This window comes from Syngnathoides biaculeatus, chromosome 15 (genome assembly GCF_019802595.1).
Source record: "Syngnathoides biaculeatus isolate LvHL_M chromosome 15, ASM1980259v1, whole genome shotgun sequence".
Taxonomy (NCBI): Eukaryota; Metazoa; Chordata; class Actinopteri; order Syngnathiformes; family Syngnathidae; genus Syngnathoides; species Syngnathoides biaculeatus.
The window spans coordinates 22369772-22386984 of record NC_084654.1 but is presented as its reverse complement, the minus strand read 5'-3'; the positions used below and the strand labels follow the sequence as shown (position 1 = coordinate 22386984).

General features: G+C 46.0%; 2 protein-coding genes and 1 long non-coding RNA gene across 10 annotated transcripts; 2 read left to right on the top strand and 1 right to left on the bottom strand.

The window, feature by feature from the left end:
- Window positions 1-713: 713 nt before the first annotated feature.
- On the top strand, window positions 714-11608 carry d2hgdh (D-2-hydroxyglutarate dehydrogenase). Of its 7 annotated transcripts, none has more exons than XM_061844970.1 (12): window positions 898-1149; window positions 1224-1289; window positions 1932-2180; window positions 2430-2487; window positions 2559-2698; window positions 3724-3917; window positions 4029-4197; window positions 4284-4427; window positions 5395-5537; window positions 5856-6021; window positions 8451-8745; window positions 11471-11608. In XM_061844970.1, the coding sequence occupies exons 2-11, from the start codon at window positions 1226-1228 to the stop codon at window positions 8711-8713; spliced, it is 1590 nt and encodes a 529-aa protein (XP_061700954.1). In that variant the 5' UTR covers window positions 898-1149; window positions 1224-1225; the 3' UTR covers window positions 8714-8745; window positions 11471-11608. The 7 variants fall into 7 exon arrangements, with proteins under 7 accessions (XP_061700958.1, XP_061700954.1, XP_061700957.1 ...); XM_061844973.1 differs by having other exon boundaries at window positions 11455-11546; XM_061844972.1 differs by lacking the exon at window positions 11471-11608 and adding an exon at window positions 8909-9059.
- acvr1l (activin A receptor, type 1 like) lies at window positions 10163-17211 on the bottom strand. Of its 2 annotated transcripts, none has more exons than XM_061844966.1 (10): window positions 17167-17211; window positions 15154-15254; window positions 14606-14857; window positions 13954-14165; window positions 13777-13876; window positions 13477-13649; window positions 12969-13344; window positions 11698-11895; window positions 11493-11623; window positions 10163-10459 (listed from the first exon to the last, which is right to left on the bottom strand). In XM_061844966.1, the coding sequence occupies exons 2-10, from the start codon at window positions 15236-15238 to the stop codon at window positions 10328-10330; spliced, it is 1659 nt and encodes a 552-aa protein (XP_061700950.1). In that variant the 5' UTR covers window positions 15239-15254; window positions 17167-17211; the 3' UTR covers window positions 10163-10327. The 2 variants fall into 2 exon arrangements, with proteins under 2 accessions (XP_061700950.1, XP_061700951.1); XM_061844967.1 differs by having other exon boundaries at window positions 12969-13244; window positions 13503-13649.
- Window positions 14783-17160, top strand: LOC133513837 (uncharacterized). The gene is made up of 3 exons (XR_009798630.1): window positions 14783-14909; window positions 15104-15279; window positions 16979-17160. It is a non-coding gene; the product is annotated as an uncharacterized LOC133513837 (long non-coding RNA).
- Window positions 17212-17213: the final 2 nt, after the last annotated feature.

Sequence of the window (17213 nt, the reverse complement as noted above, 5' to 3'; positions counted from 1 at the left end):
TTTGCTTCCGCCTGTCTTGGACAACTGCATCTACACATGGATCTGGTAGTAAGTTGTTGAGCTCTACACAGAAAAGTTTGAAAGCGTATAAAAGTCTGGACGCATACGAATACTTTGTTGCTGGATCTGTTCTCAGGAATAAATCCACCATCCATCGCATTTAATTGCTGAAACCCATCGCTATTTCCTGATCTTTTTAGACGGTTTTCCATAGAGTTATCTCTTTGAATATCTTTCTCATCTGTTGTGACAACCAATAGCGCAACAGGTCTGGGGTATTGTCAATATTTTCCTACGGTTCAATGTTTCCCCACAATGTCAAGCGGGTCTGTTTGACCGGCAATATGGCGCCGCGAAAATGTTGACGTCACGTGCACGAGCTCTATTAGGATGCCTGCATTTTGGGTTGCACACAACACGGTACAGGCACAACAACGGACAGGGAAGTTGTTTTTCTCTTCTGTTTTGGCAGCACACTGTTTGACGTTGATTTTAAAAAAACGTAAGCCTTAATTTTTTTTTTAAGAAAATCACTTGACAATTAGCGAGTTGCGACTTGTTTTCATTCTTTTGTTTCTGCGACTGCCATTGGCCGTACGCGAGCACGTAGGCAGCGCCCCTTTCTAAAGCGAACGCTGATTGGTCTATCGTCTCGTCACGAGGTCTGTCAACCTTCCAATCCCGGTTCCCCTCCAACCGTTTGGGAGGTAGTGAACTTCCCTTATCATTCTAAAATGTGCACATTTTGCCACATTTTTGTGGAGCTGCGGATCATAACACGAACCAAGTCGTGAGGTTAGTAGAATCAATTCCTTTGTATTATTTGCAAAATGTGTTTAACTTTATTTGTTGTTGTTCATCTAGCCCCGCCTCTTTCATATCGACACGACAGCTGATTGGTCCGTTGTCAACTTATCACTTTTTTAACTCCTCACGAACACTTGCTCGTCGCCCCTTAGCAACAAAACGACCTCATTTTTAACCTTTTTAATTGTTAATTTTCACTCGAATAATGTCCGCCGCTCGGTAATAGTTGGACGTGTGGTGTGACGTGGCTAATTGGCGAGCTTTTGCCGTAAGGTTAATCGTTGCCAGCTGAGGACTTTTGAAACAATGTGTCAAACTAGCTAGCAGGTTGTTGAGCTAAAGGTAGCAGAATTCATAACGACAATATTTGTATTGACTGGTCGTCATATTGTCATTCGTTCGGCTTGTCGTTGCAGTCATGCTCCGACTGAGGACGGCTCTCAAACGGCCTTTGAGCATCTTGGGCTTGTCCTCTCCCACAGGTGAGATTTTTGATTTAAGTTTTTTTTTTTTTAATGAATTGAAATCATGTACAATACAAATCAGTCATTCCTGTTCTTTCAGACAGTCGCGAGGATTATTAACTGCAGTAATATTTGATTTCAGCTCAAATCAATGGATAGGTTTCCAATTACACCATCTTGTGTGTCATAGAGTTCAGAGAACAGAGGTGATAGGTGAAGCTTTTCAATCGTTAATTTATCCGATTGGTCTAAGCACTGTGATGACGTCACGGGAAACCTATCCATTCAAAATGGCGGAGTTGGTTTTTGACATTTTCAGTAGTAAAATTTTCATATTTTCTTGTTTCTCAAACGGAATGTTCTTCAGTGTTACTTCTATTTTTTCCCCCCACACCTTTTGTGATTTTCGAGTTCTCTTTGAAAATTTATCCCAAAAATGACTATTAAATGACTTTTACTGATGTTCCGTAACATCCCGTTAGCATAAATAAGGTTAGCATTCCCCCAATAGATACCGCGCAGTGACATATTGTTTGTATTCTAGAAAACAATTATTAGTGTATGTATTTGATAGGATTTGAATGACATTAATTTAAAATTTGCAATCAGTTGTCTGTTGTAAATCTTCATCTCCCCCCCCCCCCTTGAATTCTTTAATAGCCACAGGGGGGCTTTTACTCCCCCCGGCCCCCGCCGGCTTGCATCATGGTGTGGCCCGTACCCGGGGGCTCCACGACGCCGCCGATGTCACCAAGAAGCCCCCGCCGACGGCAGTTCCGGACCGCCTGCCTTTTTCCACAGTGACCCGGGAGGACTTGGACTTCTTTCGGAGGATTCTGCCGGGCAGGACCATCACCGACCCTGACCTGTTGGAGTCGTGTAATGTGGACTGGCTCAAATCCGTCAGAGGTGATTTTTTTTTTTTTTGATTAACTGTAATTTCACACACCCGCAACTTTATATCTGCGGGCATGACTGACCACACCCGTACATTTTTCGAATGTGAGTGATTGGCTATGATGTTAGAAACTCCTCCCGACAAAGTTGAAATGAATCCATTAAAATTGCTGATTTTCCTCGATACCGATTTATCGTCCGGCCAGACCGCCGGCAAATATTCCGATATTTATATGAGCGATGTCGGCGCGTGTCCTGCAGGTTCCAGTGAGGTGTTGCTGAGACCTCGGACAACACAGGAAGTCTCTCAGATTCTCGGGTACGGAACCGATGGAGTGCACCGGTGAACGGCCGTTTTCCAATGACGTCATTTCCTCCCCTTTGGCGTAGCTACTGCAGCGGGCGCAACCTGGCGGTGAACACGCAAGGGGGCAACACGGGGCTGGTGGGCGGCAGCGTTCCCGTCTACGACGAGATCGTCCTCTCCACCGCGCTCATGAACCGGGTCCTGAGCTTTGACGCCGTTTCCGGTGAGTTTCCGTGCAGTCGAGAAATCCTGGCGCGCCCCCTTAAACTCCTCAAGTCACCGCCTTTGCTCGGCCGACAGAAAAATCAATATTTATTATTAATTTACTTAATAATATACTGTAACAGTGTGACCTGTAGATGTCATTGTAGAGCAGATGTGTGGCATCTGTATAGCTGCAAGTGATGAAATGCTGCTGTGCTGTACTTTTGTGTCTAATAATTATTTGATATACATATTTGTCTCATATCAATGTTTTTTTGCGTACATTTTTTTTTCTCAATACTGTACAGTAATTGTTGGTTCACTGGGGACTGCGCCTACCTTCAACGACCTGCAGGGGGCGTTACCATCCCTTATTAATTAGAATATTACGACTCCTGAGTTAAGTCCATCCATCCATTGTCTTTGCCGCTTATCCTCACGAGGGTCGCGGGGAGTGCTGGAGCCTATCCCTGCTGTCAACTGGCAGGAGGGGGGACGCACCCCGAACTGGTTGCCAGCCAATCGCAGGTCACATGGAGACAAACAGCCACACCCACAATCACACCTAGGGGCAATTTAGAGTGTCCAATTAAACCCATTCATTTTCTTTGCCGCTTGTCCTCATGAGGGTCTCGGAGAGCGCTGGAGCCTATCCTAGCTGTCAACTGGCAGGGGGCAGGACACACCCTGAACTGGTCACCAGCCAATCGCAGGGCACATGGAGACAAACGGCCACACCCACAATCACACCTACGGGCAATTTGGAGTGTCCAATTAAACCACAGCTGTCAACGGGCAGGCACCCTGAACTGGTCGCTAGCCAATCGATCAATCCAAGTTCGAGACAAACAGCCACCCCCACAATCACACCTAGGGGCAATTAATGTTGCATGTTTTGGGGATGTGGGAGGAAACCCACGCAGGCACGGGGAGAACGTGCAAAGTGCGCAGAGGCGGGGCCGGGATCGAACCCGGGTCCTCAGAACTGTGAGGCCAACACTTTCCAGCTTCTCCACCGCGCCGCCTGATTTCTTGACTTTGCAGGGGTCCTGACATGCCAGGCGGGTTGCGTCCTGGAGGACTTGTCCGCCTACCTGGAGCAGCAGGACCACATCATGCCCCTGGACCTGGGCGCCAAGGGGAGCTGCCACATCGGGGGCAACGTGGCCACCAACGCGGGGGGCCTGCGGCTGCTGCGGTACGGCTCCCTGCACGGCAACGTCCTGGGCGTGGAAGCGGTGAGTTGTTGTTTTTTTTTTTTTTTTTATATTCTTCCGTCGGGGAAAGGACGTGCGCCTGACTTTTGCCCGCTTTTATCAGCGATAAAAATGGTTTTGTCGTCGACGCAGGTGTTGGCCGACGGTCAAGTGCTGGACTGCTTGTCCGCCCTGCGGAAGGACAACACGGGCTACGACCTCAAGCAGCTCTTCATCGGCTCCGAAGGCACGCTGGGCGTCATCACCGCCGTGTCCGTCCTTTGCCCCCGCAGGCCAAAATCTATCCACGTCCTGTTCCTGGGTAGGCCCCGTCGCATTTGTGTTGAAATTAAAAAAAATATATAATAATAATAATAATAAAACAGCAATTATTGTTTGTCCTCGCAGGTTGCGAAACGTTTGAACACCTTCTGAAGACCTTTCAGCTGTGCCGAGGCATGCTGGGAGAAATCCTGTCAGCCTTTGAGTTCCTGGACAGCGAATGCATGCGGCTGCTCAACACCCACCTCAAGCTGGACAACCCCATCCGCGGTAGGCCCAGCAGCAGTCCGAAAATGAAAACCACGCCCTGATAGGCGTCGGCGGCGCGGCGTTGAGATAAGAGTGCGTTTTGCTCCGCGATCGCGCTCGTAACTCAAAACGGCCGCGTTTCAATTCGGCCGTCGTGTCTGAAATGAATACAAAGGCAATTAATCTGCAACCCCCCCCCCCAGAAAAAAAAGGAAGAAATAGTACTTTGTAATTTTGTTCTTAATATAAAAAAATATAGAGAGAGTAATAATTCAATAAAATGTAAAGAATTAAAGAGTTTGCTTCTGGGTGCCTGCCTTGGCCACCAGGGGGCAGCGTATTACAATCACGCAAACAAAAGGTACTTTTTTGTAGTTCTGCGAGTCAGTCATTTAGTCAGACGCATCCATCCATTTTCTTTGCCGCTTATCCTCACAAGGGTCACGGGAGCGCCAGAGCCTATCCCAGCTGTCGACGGGCAGGAGGCGGGGCACACCCTGAACCGGTCGCAGGGCACATCGAGACAAACAGTAGAACTCAGATGCTGGAGTGCATGGGTGTCGAACCCGTGGCCCGGGGGCCAGATCCGGCCCGCCGCATGATTTTTATGTGGCCTGTGTAGGCAAATCATGTGCATCAACTTCCGTGATTTTTTTTTTTTTTTTTTTTTAAATCTGTACCAAAATTTCCAATTGTCATATCATAAATGAAGCAACAGTTGAAAAACCCATTAGCCTTGATTTCTGCTTCTAAAACGAGTTCTTTAATATCATGTGTAAATATGATAAGCCAACTAAAGATTTTTACATAATTTTAATAATATCTTTTGCGGCAAAAATGAGTTTCACACCCCTGCTGTAATATTTTTTTCATGGAAAAGAACGAATATTTGTGTTATATTGTTTTAATGATTGTTTTTTTTAAACAACAGATTAATCCGTTGATTATATTTTTAAATCAGATTTTTTATTCCCCCCCCCCCCCCAAGCTTGTCCTTTCTACGTGGTGATCGAAACGTCGGGTTCGGACGAGCGGCACGACGAGGAGAAGCTGCACAACTTTTTGGAGGAGGCCACGACGTCGTCGCTGGTCACCGACGGGACGCTGGCGACGGGAGAGTCCAAAACCAAGGTACGGGGGGGGGGGGGGGGGCACTCGATGGCGCCGGCCAACTTCATAACATCCGGCTACCCTCAGTTCAAATATTTGTTTTGTTTGCATTTTCATCTTTTTTTTTTTTTTTTTTGTGTGCAGATAGTTTTTAATGTTTCTTTGGAGAAGCAGAAAATATTCATTCAAATGAAAACTTGAATTCAGAGAAAAATATGAGCAAAGTATGTCTGTAGTTCACTTGATAATACTTTTGCAATATGTACCGTACGGCATAGTGCAATCTAGTGTCATTTATTGGTATCGGTAAAATCATTTTTTTTTTTTTTTCTGGCGCAGGCCCTGTGGTCGCTGCGCGAGCGCGTCACCGAGGCGCTGACGTACGACGGCTTCACCTACAAGTACGACGTGTCGCTGCCCGTGGAGAGCATCTACCAGCTGGTGACCGACACGAGGGCCCACCTGGGGGGCCGCGCCAAGAGCGTGGTGGGATACGGACACGTGGGTGAGACTTTCAAATCGGGTCAAGTGGATGATTGCCAGCGAGAGGGAGAGGGAAAGTTTGAGAAGTGATTTGTTTGAAAACCAAATCAAAGTTTCCCATTACAATGAATCAAACAAGAAATAATCCGTTCCAAAGCTAATTTTTTTTTTTTTTTTTTTTGGTCGAAAACCGAATCAATGTTTCCCATTACAATGAATGGAACAAGAAGTAATCCGTTCCAAGCCCAAAAAATTTTTTTTTTTCCGAGAAGTAATTTTTTCGAAAACCGAATCAATGTATCCCATTACATTGAATGGAAAAAGAAATAATCCGTTCCAAGCCTAAAAAAAATTTCTAGAAGTAATTTGTTTGAAAACCGAATCAATGTTTCCCATTACAATGAATGGAACAAGAAATAATCCATTCCAAGACTAAATTTTTTTTTTTTTTGAGAATTTGTTCAAAAACCGAATCAATGTACCCCATTACAATGAATTGAACAAGAAATAATCCATTCCAAGCTTAATTTTTTTTTTCGAGAAGTAATTTGTTTGAAAACCGAATAAATGTTTCCCATTACAATTAATGGAAAAAGAAATAATCCGTTCCAAACCTTAAAAATTTTTTTCGAGAAGGGATTTGTTCGAAAACCAAATCAATGTTTCCCATTACAATGATTGGAACAAGAAATAATCGGTTCCAAGCCTAATTTTTTTTTTTTTTTTTGAGAACTTGTTCTAAAACTGAATCAATGTTTCCCATTACAATGAATGGAACAAGAAATAATCCGTTTCGAACCTAAAAAATGGTTTTTTTTTCGAGAAGTGATTTGGTCGAAAACCGAATCAATGTTTCCCATTACAATGCATGGAAGAAGAAATAATCCGTTCCAAGCCTAAAAAAATTGTGTTTTCAAGAGGTAATTTGTTCTAAAACCAATCAATGTTTCCCATTACAATGATTGGAACAAGAAATAATCCATTCCAAGCCTAATTTTTTTTTTTTTTTGAGAACTTGTTTGAAAACCAAATTAATGTTTCCCATTAGAATGAATGGAAAAAAAAATCTGTTCCAAGCCTAAAAAAATTTTTGCGAGAAGGGATTTGTTCAAAAATCAAATCCATGTTTCCCATTACAATGATTGGAACAAGAAATAATCTGTTCCAAGCCTTAAAAAAATGTTTTTTTTTCGAGAAGTAACTTGTTTGAAAACCGAATCAATGTTTCCCATTACAATGCATGGAAGAAGAAATAATCCGTTCCAAGCCTAAAAAAATTGTGTTTTCAAGAGGTAATTTGTTCTAAAACCAATCAATGTTTCCCATTACAATGATTGGAACAAGAAATAATCCATTCCAAGCCTATTTTTTTTTTTTTTTCGAGAACTTGTTTGAAAACCAAATTAATGTTTCCCATTAGAATGAATGGAAAAAAAAATCTGTTCCAAGCCTAAAAAAATTTTTGCGAGAAGGGATTTGTTCAAAAATCAAATCCATGTTTCCCATTACAATGATTGGAACAAGAAATAATCTGTTCCAAGCCTTAAAAAAGTTTTTTTTTTCGAGAAGTAACTTGTTTGAAAACCGAATCAATGTTTCCCATTACAATGCATGGAAGAAGAAATAATCCGTTCCAAGCCTAAAAAAATTGTGTTTTCAAGAGGTAATTTGTTCTAAAACCAATCAATGTTTCCATTACAATGATTGGAACAAGAAATAATCCATTCCAAGCCTATTTTTTTTTTTTTTCGAGAACTTGTTTGAAAACCAAATTAATGTTTCCCATTAGAATGAATGGAAAAAAAAATCTGTTCCAAGCCTAAAAAAATTTTTGCGAGAAGGGATTTGTTCAAAAATCAAATCCATGTTTCCCATTACAATGATTGGAACAAGAAATAATCTGTTCCAAGCCTTAAAAAAGTTTTTTTTTTCGAGAAGTAACTTGTTTGAAAACCGAATCAATGTTTCCCATTACAATGAATGGAAAAAGAAATAATCCGTTCCAAGCCTAAAAATAATTACTAAAAAGTTTTTTTTAAGTATTTGCTTTAGCTTTTCCTGATAATAAACTGCATAGTAGAAATACATGTATAGTTTAAATACTTTATATAATAAAACGATTTGAGAAATATATTTATTTTTTGCTTAAAATGTATGCTTTAGTAGTAGAGTAAGCTAGGCTGGGAGCGCATTGTCTTATTTTTTGCGACTTGGCCCCCAGTCATGTCAACTTTTTTTTTTTTTTTAAATTAAAAGTGTAGAATACCATTAAACAATAATGGGGGGGTGGGGAGCAAAAAAAAGTTTTTATTCTTACAAAAAGTAACATACAAAAACATTTGTAACTCGAGTTAAAAAACAAAACAAAAATACATCAACGCTTCAGCAACTGTATCAAATGTCTTCGGATCAGAGACGTCCGCAAACCTTCTCTCCTCCGCCGTCCCGCAGGAGACGGGAACCTCCACCTGAACGTGACCTCCCCCCGCAGAGACGCCGCCCTGCTGGCCGCCATCGAGCCCTTCGTGTACGAGTGGACGAGCGCCCGGCGGGGCAGCGTCAGCGCCGAACACGGGCTGGGACTCAAGAAGAGGAACTACATCTACTACAGCAAGCCCGCCCGCGCGGTGGCGGTCATGGCGGCCGTCAAGGCCATGCTGGACCCCCGCGGCATCCTCAACCCGTACAAGACTTTACCGGACAGGTCGCGGTGAAAGTCGCGCTTGAGCTTTGAGGAAACGCCAAGGTAACGTCAATCATTTTTTTTCCCCCACAAATATTTAAGATTACAATATCTATTAAAGACATTGAAACTAACAACGTATCAGATTGGTACTGTAACTTTAAAATCAAGATTTTCATCAGATATCACGTAAGGTTGTTTTTACCTGCAATTTTGAACGTTCCAGGTCGCTGACATTTTGGCCAGTCACGTGACCTACGTTTCGCGGATCTGACGTGTCATGTGATCAACCCGAGGGCTGGTTACGTTCCTTCACGGAGGAGAAATACGGCCATACAAACTCTGAATATCATATTTGTTTGTCACTTTTTTTTTTTTTTTTTAAATAAACGCCAGCTGCCCTTCCTGCCCCCAACCGGAGGCACCAGTGGGATGCGAACTCACAACCCCTGGTTTACCAAACCAATGCCCTAACCACCGAGCTACGGGGCCTCAACATCGACAGCCGCAGGTTCAAATCTGTCTGGACGTATTCCTCCGTCTTCCCGATCCGCCGACACTTAAATAAATCCGAGAAATCGTAGGAACGTAACAGAGCGCACGGCACGTCGCGTCCGCCCACGTGGGTCACGTGACTCGCCAAAACGTCGGCGACCGGGAACGTTCAAAATCGCCGATCATAAACAACCTTAAATGATATCTGAGGAAAATCTTTACTTTTAAAGTGACAGTACCTTCGTTATTTTCAATGAGTGCACTTCCCCTTTAAAATAACAAAATAGTCTCTCCCAGCTCTTTGCTAAATTTTTTAGCCCCCCCCCCCAGTTTCAAATGTGCCGCATCGGCGTGTAAAACAGACGTAAACCGCGTCATATTATGAAAAGGACGTGAAGAAGAAGAAAAAAAAAAAAAGGGCATTTACTTCAAGGCGAGTAGTTTATTGTACTCGAAAAGATGACTCACTCGGTGATTGCGGCACGGCGTCCCGTCGAGTCAAAAGGCGCCACGTGACCGTTTTTCCGCACGGGCCAAACAAACGAGTCAAATGTCACAAGTGCAGTAAATGTTTTATTACATATATATATATAAAAAAAAAAAAAAGACAGCTGCTTTTATTATTTCCAAAAGAAAACCGACTTGTGTGAACACAGCGAGGCAACTTGGCGGCACCAATAAAAAGATTACGATCGGTGACGTCGTGGTTTTGGTTTTTTTTTTTTTTTTGTTCTTCATAACATGCAGATGTGGCTCGCGGGACACAAACATGCCCCCCCCCCCCCCATTGGTGATATAATCCAAATATTAATTTCTAGTTTGCGAGCGGCAGGGATTAAGATGTGGATTTTCTCCTGAGTTCGGCGGCTATAATTGCGTCGGGTCCAATTTAAAGTAGTGACCTCGTACATTGATGACAGCAGAACATTTTTTAGGTCCATTTAGCCGCGTTCCTTTTGGGACTTTGTTTGTTTTTGTGCGGGTGGTAGCATTTAAGCGTTTCGCATCCGCTGCTATTTGCTCGTCGATCACCTCTCGCCACGATTGTCCACGGTCCTCCGTGCGGGTCAGAACCAAAAAGTCTCCAGAAGGCCACCAACGGGATTGAAAAGGAAGACAGACGACGTCACCAAGCCCCCCCCCCCACTTTTCAAGAGTCCTTCACCTTGTCCAGCGAGCTGTGAATCTTATCCAGCGTCTTCTTGATGCGCAGCGCCGTCAGCCGGGCCGACGGGTTCTGGTACCAGCACTCTTTCATCAGCTTCACCAAAGCGGACAGGGTCTAAATCCAAGAAGAAGAAAAGTTGAACTCCACCGGAAAGCGGTGGCCTCGCAGTTCTAAAGGACCCGGCGGGTTCGATCCCGGCCTTCCCTGTGTGGAGTTTGCATGTTCTCGCCGTTCCTGTGTGGGTTTTCTCCAGGCACATCCCAAAAACATGCAACATTAATTGGACACCCTAAATTGCCCCAAGGTGTGATTCTCTCTATGTGCCCCGCGATTGGCTGGCGACCAGTTCACAGGGTGTGCCCCGCCTCCTGCCCGTTGACGGCTGAGATAGGCTTCGGCCCTCCCCGTGACCCTTGTGAGGATAAGCGGCAAAGGAAATGGATGGATGGATGTACTTACTGTTTGTACGTTTTGAAAAAAATGGGGGAAACATGGCTGATCCGTTTGATTTTTTTTTTTTTGCAAACTGATTTACAAGATGTGTGGGATTCGTAATAACACATTGACGAAAAGTGTATCAGTCTGTTTATGCGATACTGCCATAATGTATTTTAAGATGAACATTGCCACCATTTTTGTTGTATTATGAGGAAGCCTGGAACAGATGAATGGAATTTCCATGCATTTCAATGGGATAAGATGATTTGAGATCCAAATCTGTAGCCGCCACTCTATTTTTAATGATTCTATACTTATTACTTATATAGATTTTATACCTACATACAATTGTAATTTGTGACCATAAATAGTTACATGTCCACGAATTAAAGAAAAAGATGTTGACCTCACAAATTATTATTTTCTGCGCGTAATACCGATTCCGTGTCCCGGTGTTCTCACTTTGTGCGCACGCAATACTACAATATTAACAAAAAGATTACGAATATTGGGATTTTTGTGACGAAATTTCATGATGAAGCCAAAGAAATGAAGAACTGCAAAACGAGTTGTGAGCCCTCATGGTTTTTTTTTTTTTTTTTATAAATAATCGGTTTTCGGACGTTTTGAGGCGCCAAAAATACTCTTGCGTAGTATTTTTTTTTTTTGAGCTGCCGTGTCACGCAGGAGGGGAAGGTCGGGAACGTACCGGATCGGAGAACCAGCGATTGGGAACGAAGGGCCGCTGCTGCTCGGCGCAGACCACCTTCCTCATGTCCTCGAAGCTCGGGTCGTTCGGCACCTGGTCGTAGAACGGAGGCTTGTACTCTTCTACGATACCTGCGGGGGAGACCCGAGCGCGAAGGTTATCCACGGCGGGGAAAACCGTTCCGGATCCGGTCCGGTTCTTTCACCGTTGCTGAACGTTCGTCTGGCGATCTCCCACAGGACCAGCCCGAAGGCCCAGATGTCCACCCGCTTGAAGGCGTCGAAGCAGCCCGCCTGGATGCTCTCGTCCAGCACCTCGGGGGCCATGTAGCGCTTGGTGCCCACTTTGGGGTTGTTGCCCACGTCCAGCAGGTTATCGGCCTGGGAGTGCGTCACCGCCAGACCTGAAACGTGCGCGGAAACTACAGAATCCGGACTGGACCGCTTGACGGACACCAGGGGAAAGGCTGACGGTCGTGACGCAAACGACCGTAATTCCGGGCCTGCAAAGCGGACCTGAGAGAGTTTAACGCTAGCGCAGCGCTAACGCCGCACTACCGCTAACAGGGCCGGTTAAATATCAAACGTCAAGGTAAATATCACTGAGACATGTCAATAACACAGCAGCAACACGCTAGCGAGGCGCTAACGCCGCACTAGTGCTAACAGGACCAGTTAAATATACAACTTACCGGTAAAAATCACTGAGACGCCCTAGTAACACAGCAGCGACACGCTAACGCTAGCGCTAACGCCATTGCGGCGTTAGAGCCGACCGGCTAAATATAAAACTTACGAGTAAAAATCACTGAGACGCACCAGTAACACAGCAGCAACACGCTAGCGAGGTGCTAACGCCGCACTAGTGCTAACAGGACCAGTTAAATATACAACTTACCGGTAAAAATCACTGAGACGCCCTAGTAACACAGCAGCGACACGCTAACGCTAGCGCTAACGCCAGTGCGGCGTTAGAGCCGACCGGCTAATTATAAAACTTACGAGTAAAAATCACTGAGACGCACCAGTAACACAGCAGCAACACGCTAGCACAGCGCTGACAGGGCCGGCACATAAATTCCGCGGGTCTCACTCTTGGCTTTTCCGCTCGAGTGCCCCGTTTGGGAAGAAACGCACAAATTAGCCGCATCGCCGCAGGATTGAAAGCACGTGGACAAAAAGCCGCTGCTTGTAGGCCGGAAATTAGGGTAGTTTTCCTTGCTCTGCGTTTCTGTAACTCGTAGATCAAAAGGTCTGATGGTATTTTCGACACGCAAAGGCAACCTTTGGAAATGTTCCCACCGAGCAGTACGCTTTGGTCCGGTTTTGTCCACGTACTTTTTGCGTTTCTCCTGAAATGTTTTTATTTTTGTCCCCCCCGCCCCCGGCCCAAAATAGCGGTTAGGGCAACGGCAATCCAGCGAACCGCATCACGCCAGCCCTGGATGGAAAAGCGACCCCGCCTGCGCTCGCTCACCCAGGTCGGCGATGCAGCAGCGCAGCTCTTTGGTCACCAGGATGTTCTTGCTCTTCAGGTCGCGGTGGGCGATGGCCGGCTTGCCCTCGGTGCCCAGGATCTCGGTGTGGAGGTGGACCAGGCCGCTGGCCGCCGACGCCGCCATGGCCAGCCCCTCGCACGTCTCCACCGCCACGCGCTGGAGGTAGTCGTAGAGCGAGCCGTTCTCGTGGTAGTGCGTGATCAGCCACAGCTGCGTGCTGGAGTTGCGCGACGTCATGTCGGACGCCGTGAAGCCTGCCCGCGGGGAAAGCGTCGGCGTCCTTTGGTCGAGCGGGTGACGACTTTCCACGTAACGGTTCGCGGTGCGGCCCCGGTTCTCGAACGTCCCCGTTCTCTTCAACGAAAATTTCCAGATTCGAACGCCCCCCAACAAAACCCGGAAACAACAGAAACGGCCGCGGCAAATCACTTCTCGGACCCCCCCCTCCCTCCCAGAACGGATCGCGGTCGAGAACCGAGGCTGTACCGTGTTTGATTTGCTGTCGCGCCTACCCAGGATATTTTCATGCCTCAGGAGAACCGTGTTGTAGATCTCGGTCTCTCGGAACCAGGACTTTTCGTCCCTGGAGGAGAAGATCTTGACGGCCACGTTCTCGCCCTGCCACTGGCCTCGCCACACCTCGCCGTAGCGTCCTTTGCCTTTGAGACGGACGCACGTCCGAGAAGAAGGTTTTAGCGGTCGGGAACGTGGTCAAGAGAGCGTAAAACCAAGTGGGCTCCGTCGGTTCTTGGCGTTTTGAGTCCACGTGGCGCTGTCCCGACTCACCGACGCACTCCATCAGACTAATCTGCCTGGCAACAGTCCTCTGAACCAGGAAAGGAAGGCCCGACCCACTTCCTGATGTGCAAGAATGGTCCAGCAGGTCCTTAAAAAAAACCAAGACGGACCCGTTCAGTCAGAGTTACGGCGCTCGAGTTTGCGGCAACGTCCGTTTGTCCTTACGGCTAAAGTGCTGTCCCCCGCGTTGGGGGTGATGAGCCCGTCCACGGCGCCCTGCTCGGTGTCGAACTCCTGCAGCCGGCGCAGGCGTCCGCGGTGGAGCCTCCTGTAGGCCAGCGCCGCCGCCGCCGACAGCAACGCCAGCGCCGCCACCGGGCCCAGCGCCAGGAGAGCCAGCGTGCCCACGCCGTAGCCCACCGGCTCGCCCTGCGGGGCTGCGCCGTCGGCGGGGCGAGAAACCACAGGAGACGGAATTAGCGCTGGCTTTGTGGCCCACTTACTTAAAATTGCCCACAGCGTTTACAAATGGTTTCAAACCTAAATATATGACCCCAAAACACTTCAATATGATTTTAACTCATCTTACATCACAGTTAATAACACGCGGCTACGAGAAGACGGAATTTAAGGAGCGAGTACCAAAAAAGTGTGGATTGCATTGGTTTTCATCAGTGTTTTCTTACACCCATGTATAATACACAAACCTATTTTTGTCAATGAAAGTTTCAGCAACAAGTGCGCATTATACACGAGACATTATGGCATTTTTATGATTTAATGCATGAATGCACTGTATGATTATGATTATTATTTTTTTTTTTTTTTTAAATCATTCATACAGTTAAATACAGAGAAAGTTGTTCGGCTTTGGTACCTGAAGGCAGCAGGGCCATGACGGCGCTCCTGGTGGTGTTGCCGTTGCACAGGTGGCCCGAGCAGCAGCGGATGGCCTGGTGGGAGGACGGCGCCGTGGCGCAGTGCAGCCGCGTCTTCTTGGGACCCTCCAGGCAGCCGCGCTCGAACACCACGCCGCCGGAGCCCACCCGCACCGACGAGAAGCAGCGCGTGCCGCGGCACTGCTCCTGCAGGCACTTGGGACTGTCGCAAAGGCACAGCTGCTGGCCCTCTGGCGGGGAAAAACACCGGGAAATTTTAATCATGATCTTTTCAGCGTGACGGTAAGAAAGTAGACTCCTTATTATACACGGGCTGCCTTGAGAGTTTATTGTAATGAATAACGTGCCTGTAATATTAGCTGTCTAGATGTGTTGCTCCACCATTTGTGTTCCAATATCTGTGGTTTGAAGTCGTGATTCTCAACCGGTGGGTCGCAGATAGCTTGTACGAATGTATGGATTGTTTTTTTTCCCAGGACATAGAATATTTTAGGTCGGCTATTAAATTCAAGGTGCCGGCCAGTACCTGAGCTCTCGGCGGATGTGGACCGGGCCCACAGGGAGAGCAGCACCAGCAGCAGCAGCGGGATGCCGACGCTCCTCGCGGCCATGCTTCGTCCAGTGCGGCTGGAGCAGGGAGGAAATAGAACCGGTAAAAACCCGAGGCAGATACTTCCAAAGAGGATAATTGCATTTGCGCCTCCTGACGTTTGCCGACGTCTCCTAATTGCGTTTAAAAAGTGGGCAGAACACGACGTGTAACACAGCGAGCGAGTGCGCGCTTTGTCCAACAGGCTGAGTTCTTTTGGACTCTGGTTACCGTAGCTAAATGGCTTACTACTTGTCACATTTTTTCTAGTATTTTGTAGTTTCTAACATGGCATAGTAGTGTTTTTTTTTTATTTTTTAATCTTTTCAAATGTACTCTTCACCTAATAGTCTTATTTTGTCAGTCACTCACATTTGACGAGCACGACTGTACTCGCAAGTCTGCAGTCGAACACGAAAAATCACGCGCATAAAATTTGTTACGGCTACAAAGAAATAGATATTGAAAGACGTCGGTTATTTTGCGCAGTCTCGACATTTAATTTAGGCGTTTATTTCATAAACGCTGTTAACAAAACAATCGGTATTCAACCGGAAACGGAAAATCCAAGCTAACCGTTCCGAGGACGTTCGGAAGTTAGGGCGAAATGTTCGGAGCTGCTTCACGTACTGCGAGCGCATTTACGTCGTGAGGAAATTCAGTTACACTGAAAGCATTTCTGGGATATAACGCAGGTAACGTTTCAGGATCTAACGAAAATATGTATGAGATTGTGATTTACTTTGACTTGACCTATGTTCTAACGTTCGACTCGTCGGTACATATATTTCATTTTCTCCCGCGGTATCGCGTTATCTTGAAGTTGGAAACTTTTCCCCTCGACATGCTTCAGGAAGATATAGATCATCGACTGCTAGCTTTCATCAATGGATTGACAATAGATAAATTACGCTAGATCATAACAGTACATCTTCTCGTTGCAATGCGTCGCTAGCTTGTTGCCACTAACGCCGATTATGTTGAAGTAAACGTTCAGCATTTTCAAAACGTTGCGTTTGTGTTTATTCCTTGACAGGCCAGCGCATTAAACTTTTCTCCGGATGAAGTTTGTGCGATCAAGAACTTTTATTGATGTAAAATTTGAAATACCGTTATACATCACATTCTACTAATATTAGCTGAAATTGGAAATGATCATTTCTGAGTTTGAACTTTTTGTTTTCTTTTTTAGTGACGTAATTGTTTTTTATTTTATTTTTAAGTGGCAGTTATGTTGAGTTATTTTAAGGTCTTGAGATTCCACCCCTAATCACACCCGTACATTTTTCAAACCCGAGCGACTGTTTTGTGTCACATTTTTGGCCTCGTTCATACCGACGGCAATGCCGACTTTACTAGTACACATTAGCGTAGAACTTTGCCGCCGCGATATGAACGGGACTCTGTTGTAAACAGACGAGTGGTCCCCTTCTTGTAACTTAGAATGCTGGAGGTCATTAGGAGCCAATCAATGAAATGTTTTATATTGTTCAAGTCCAGTCCCAGACTTAAACCCAATAGAGCGTGCATTTTTTTTTTTTTTAGCCGTGAGACCCAAACAATTTTGAACACTACTAATAACAATATCAAAAAAGGGGGACCCTCAAGTTCCGCTGATACTGAAATTTTTCCATTTATTTATGACCCTAATTAGCTTCACATGGAGTTGTTTTAGATGTGTTGGGTTTAATTTGTTTTCATTCAAATATTTATTAACGTTAATGTAACGTTAATGTGGTTTCTGCTTTTGTTGCGAGTAAAGGAGAGCGCGGCGCGGCGCGGCGCGGCTCGGCTCGCCTCCGAGGCGGCGGATCAGCCCGCCGCCCCTCGCCGCCAGAAAGGCGCCACACAAGGCGGAGAGATGCCCGAACGACGCCGCCGTTAGCCTAGCTAAGCTTTTCCTTCGGTGCGGAACAAAAGACCACAAAACTGGAGAGAGGTTTCACCCACCTAGCACACGCAAATGACGGCTTCTACCTCATCAGGTCCCGTCTCGG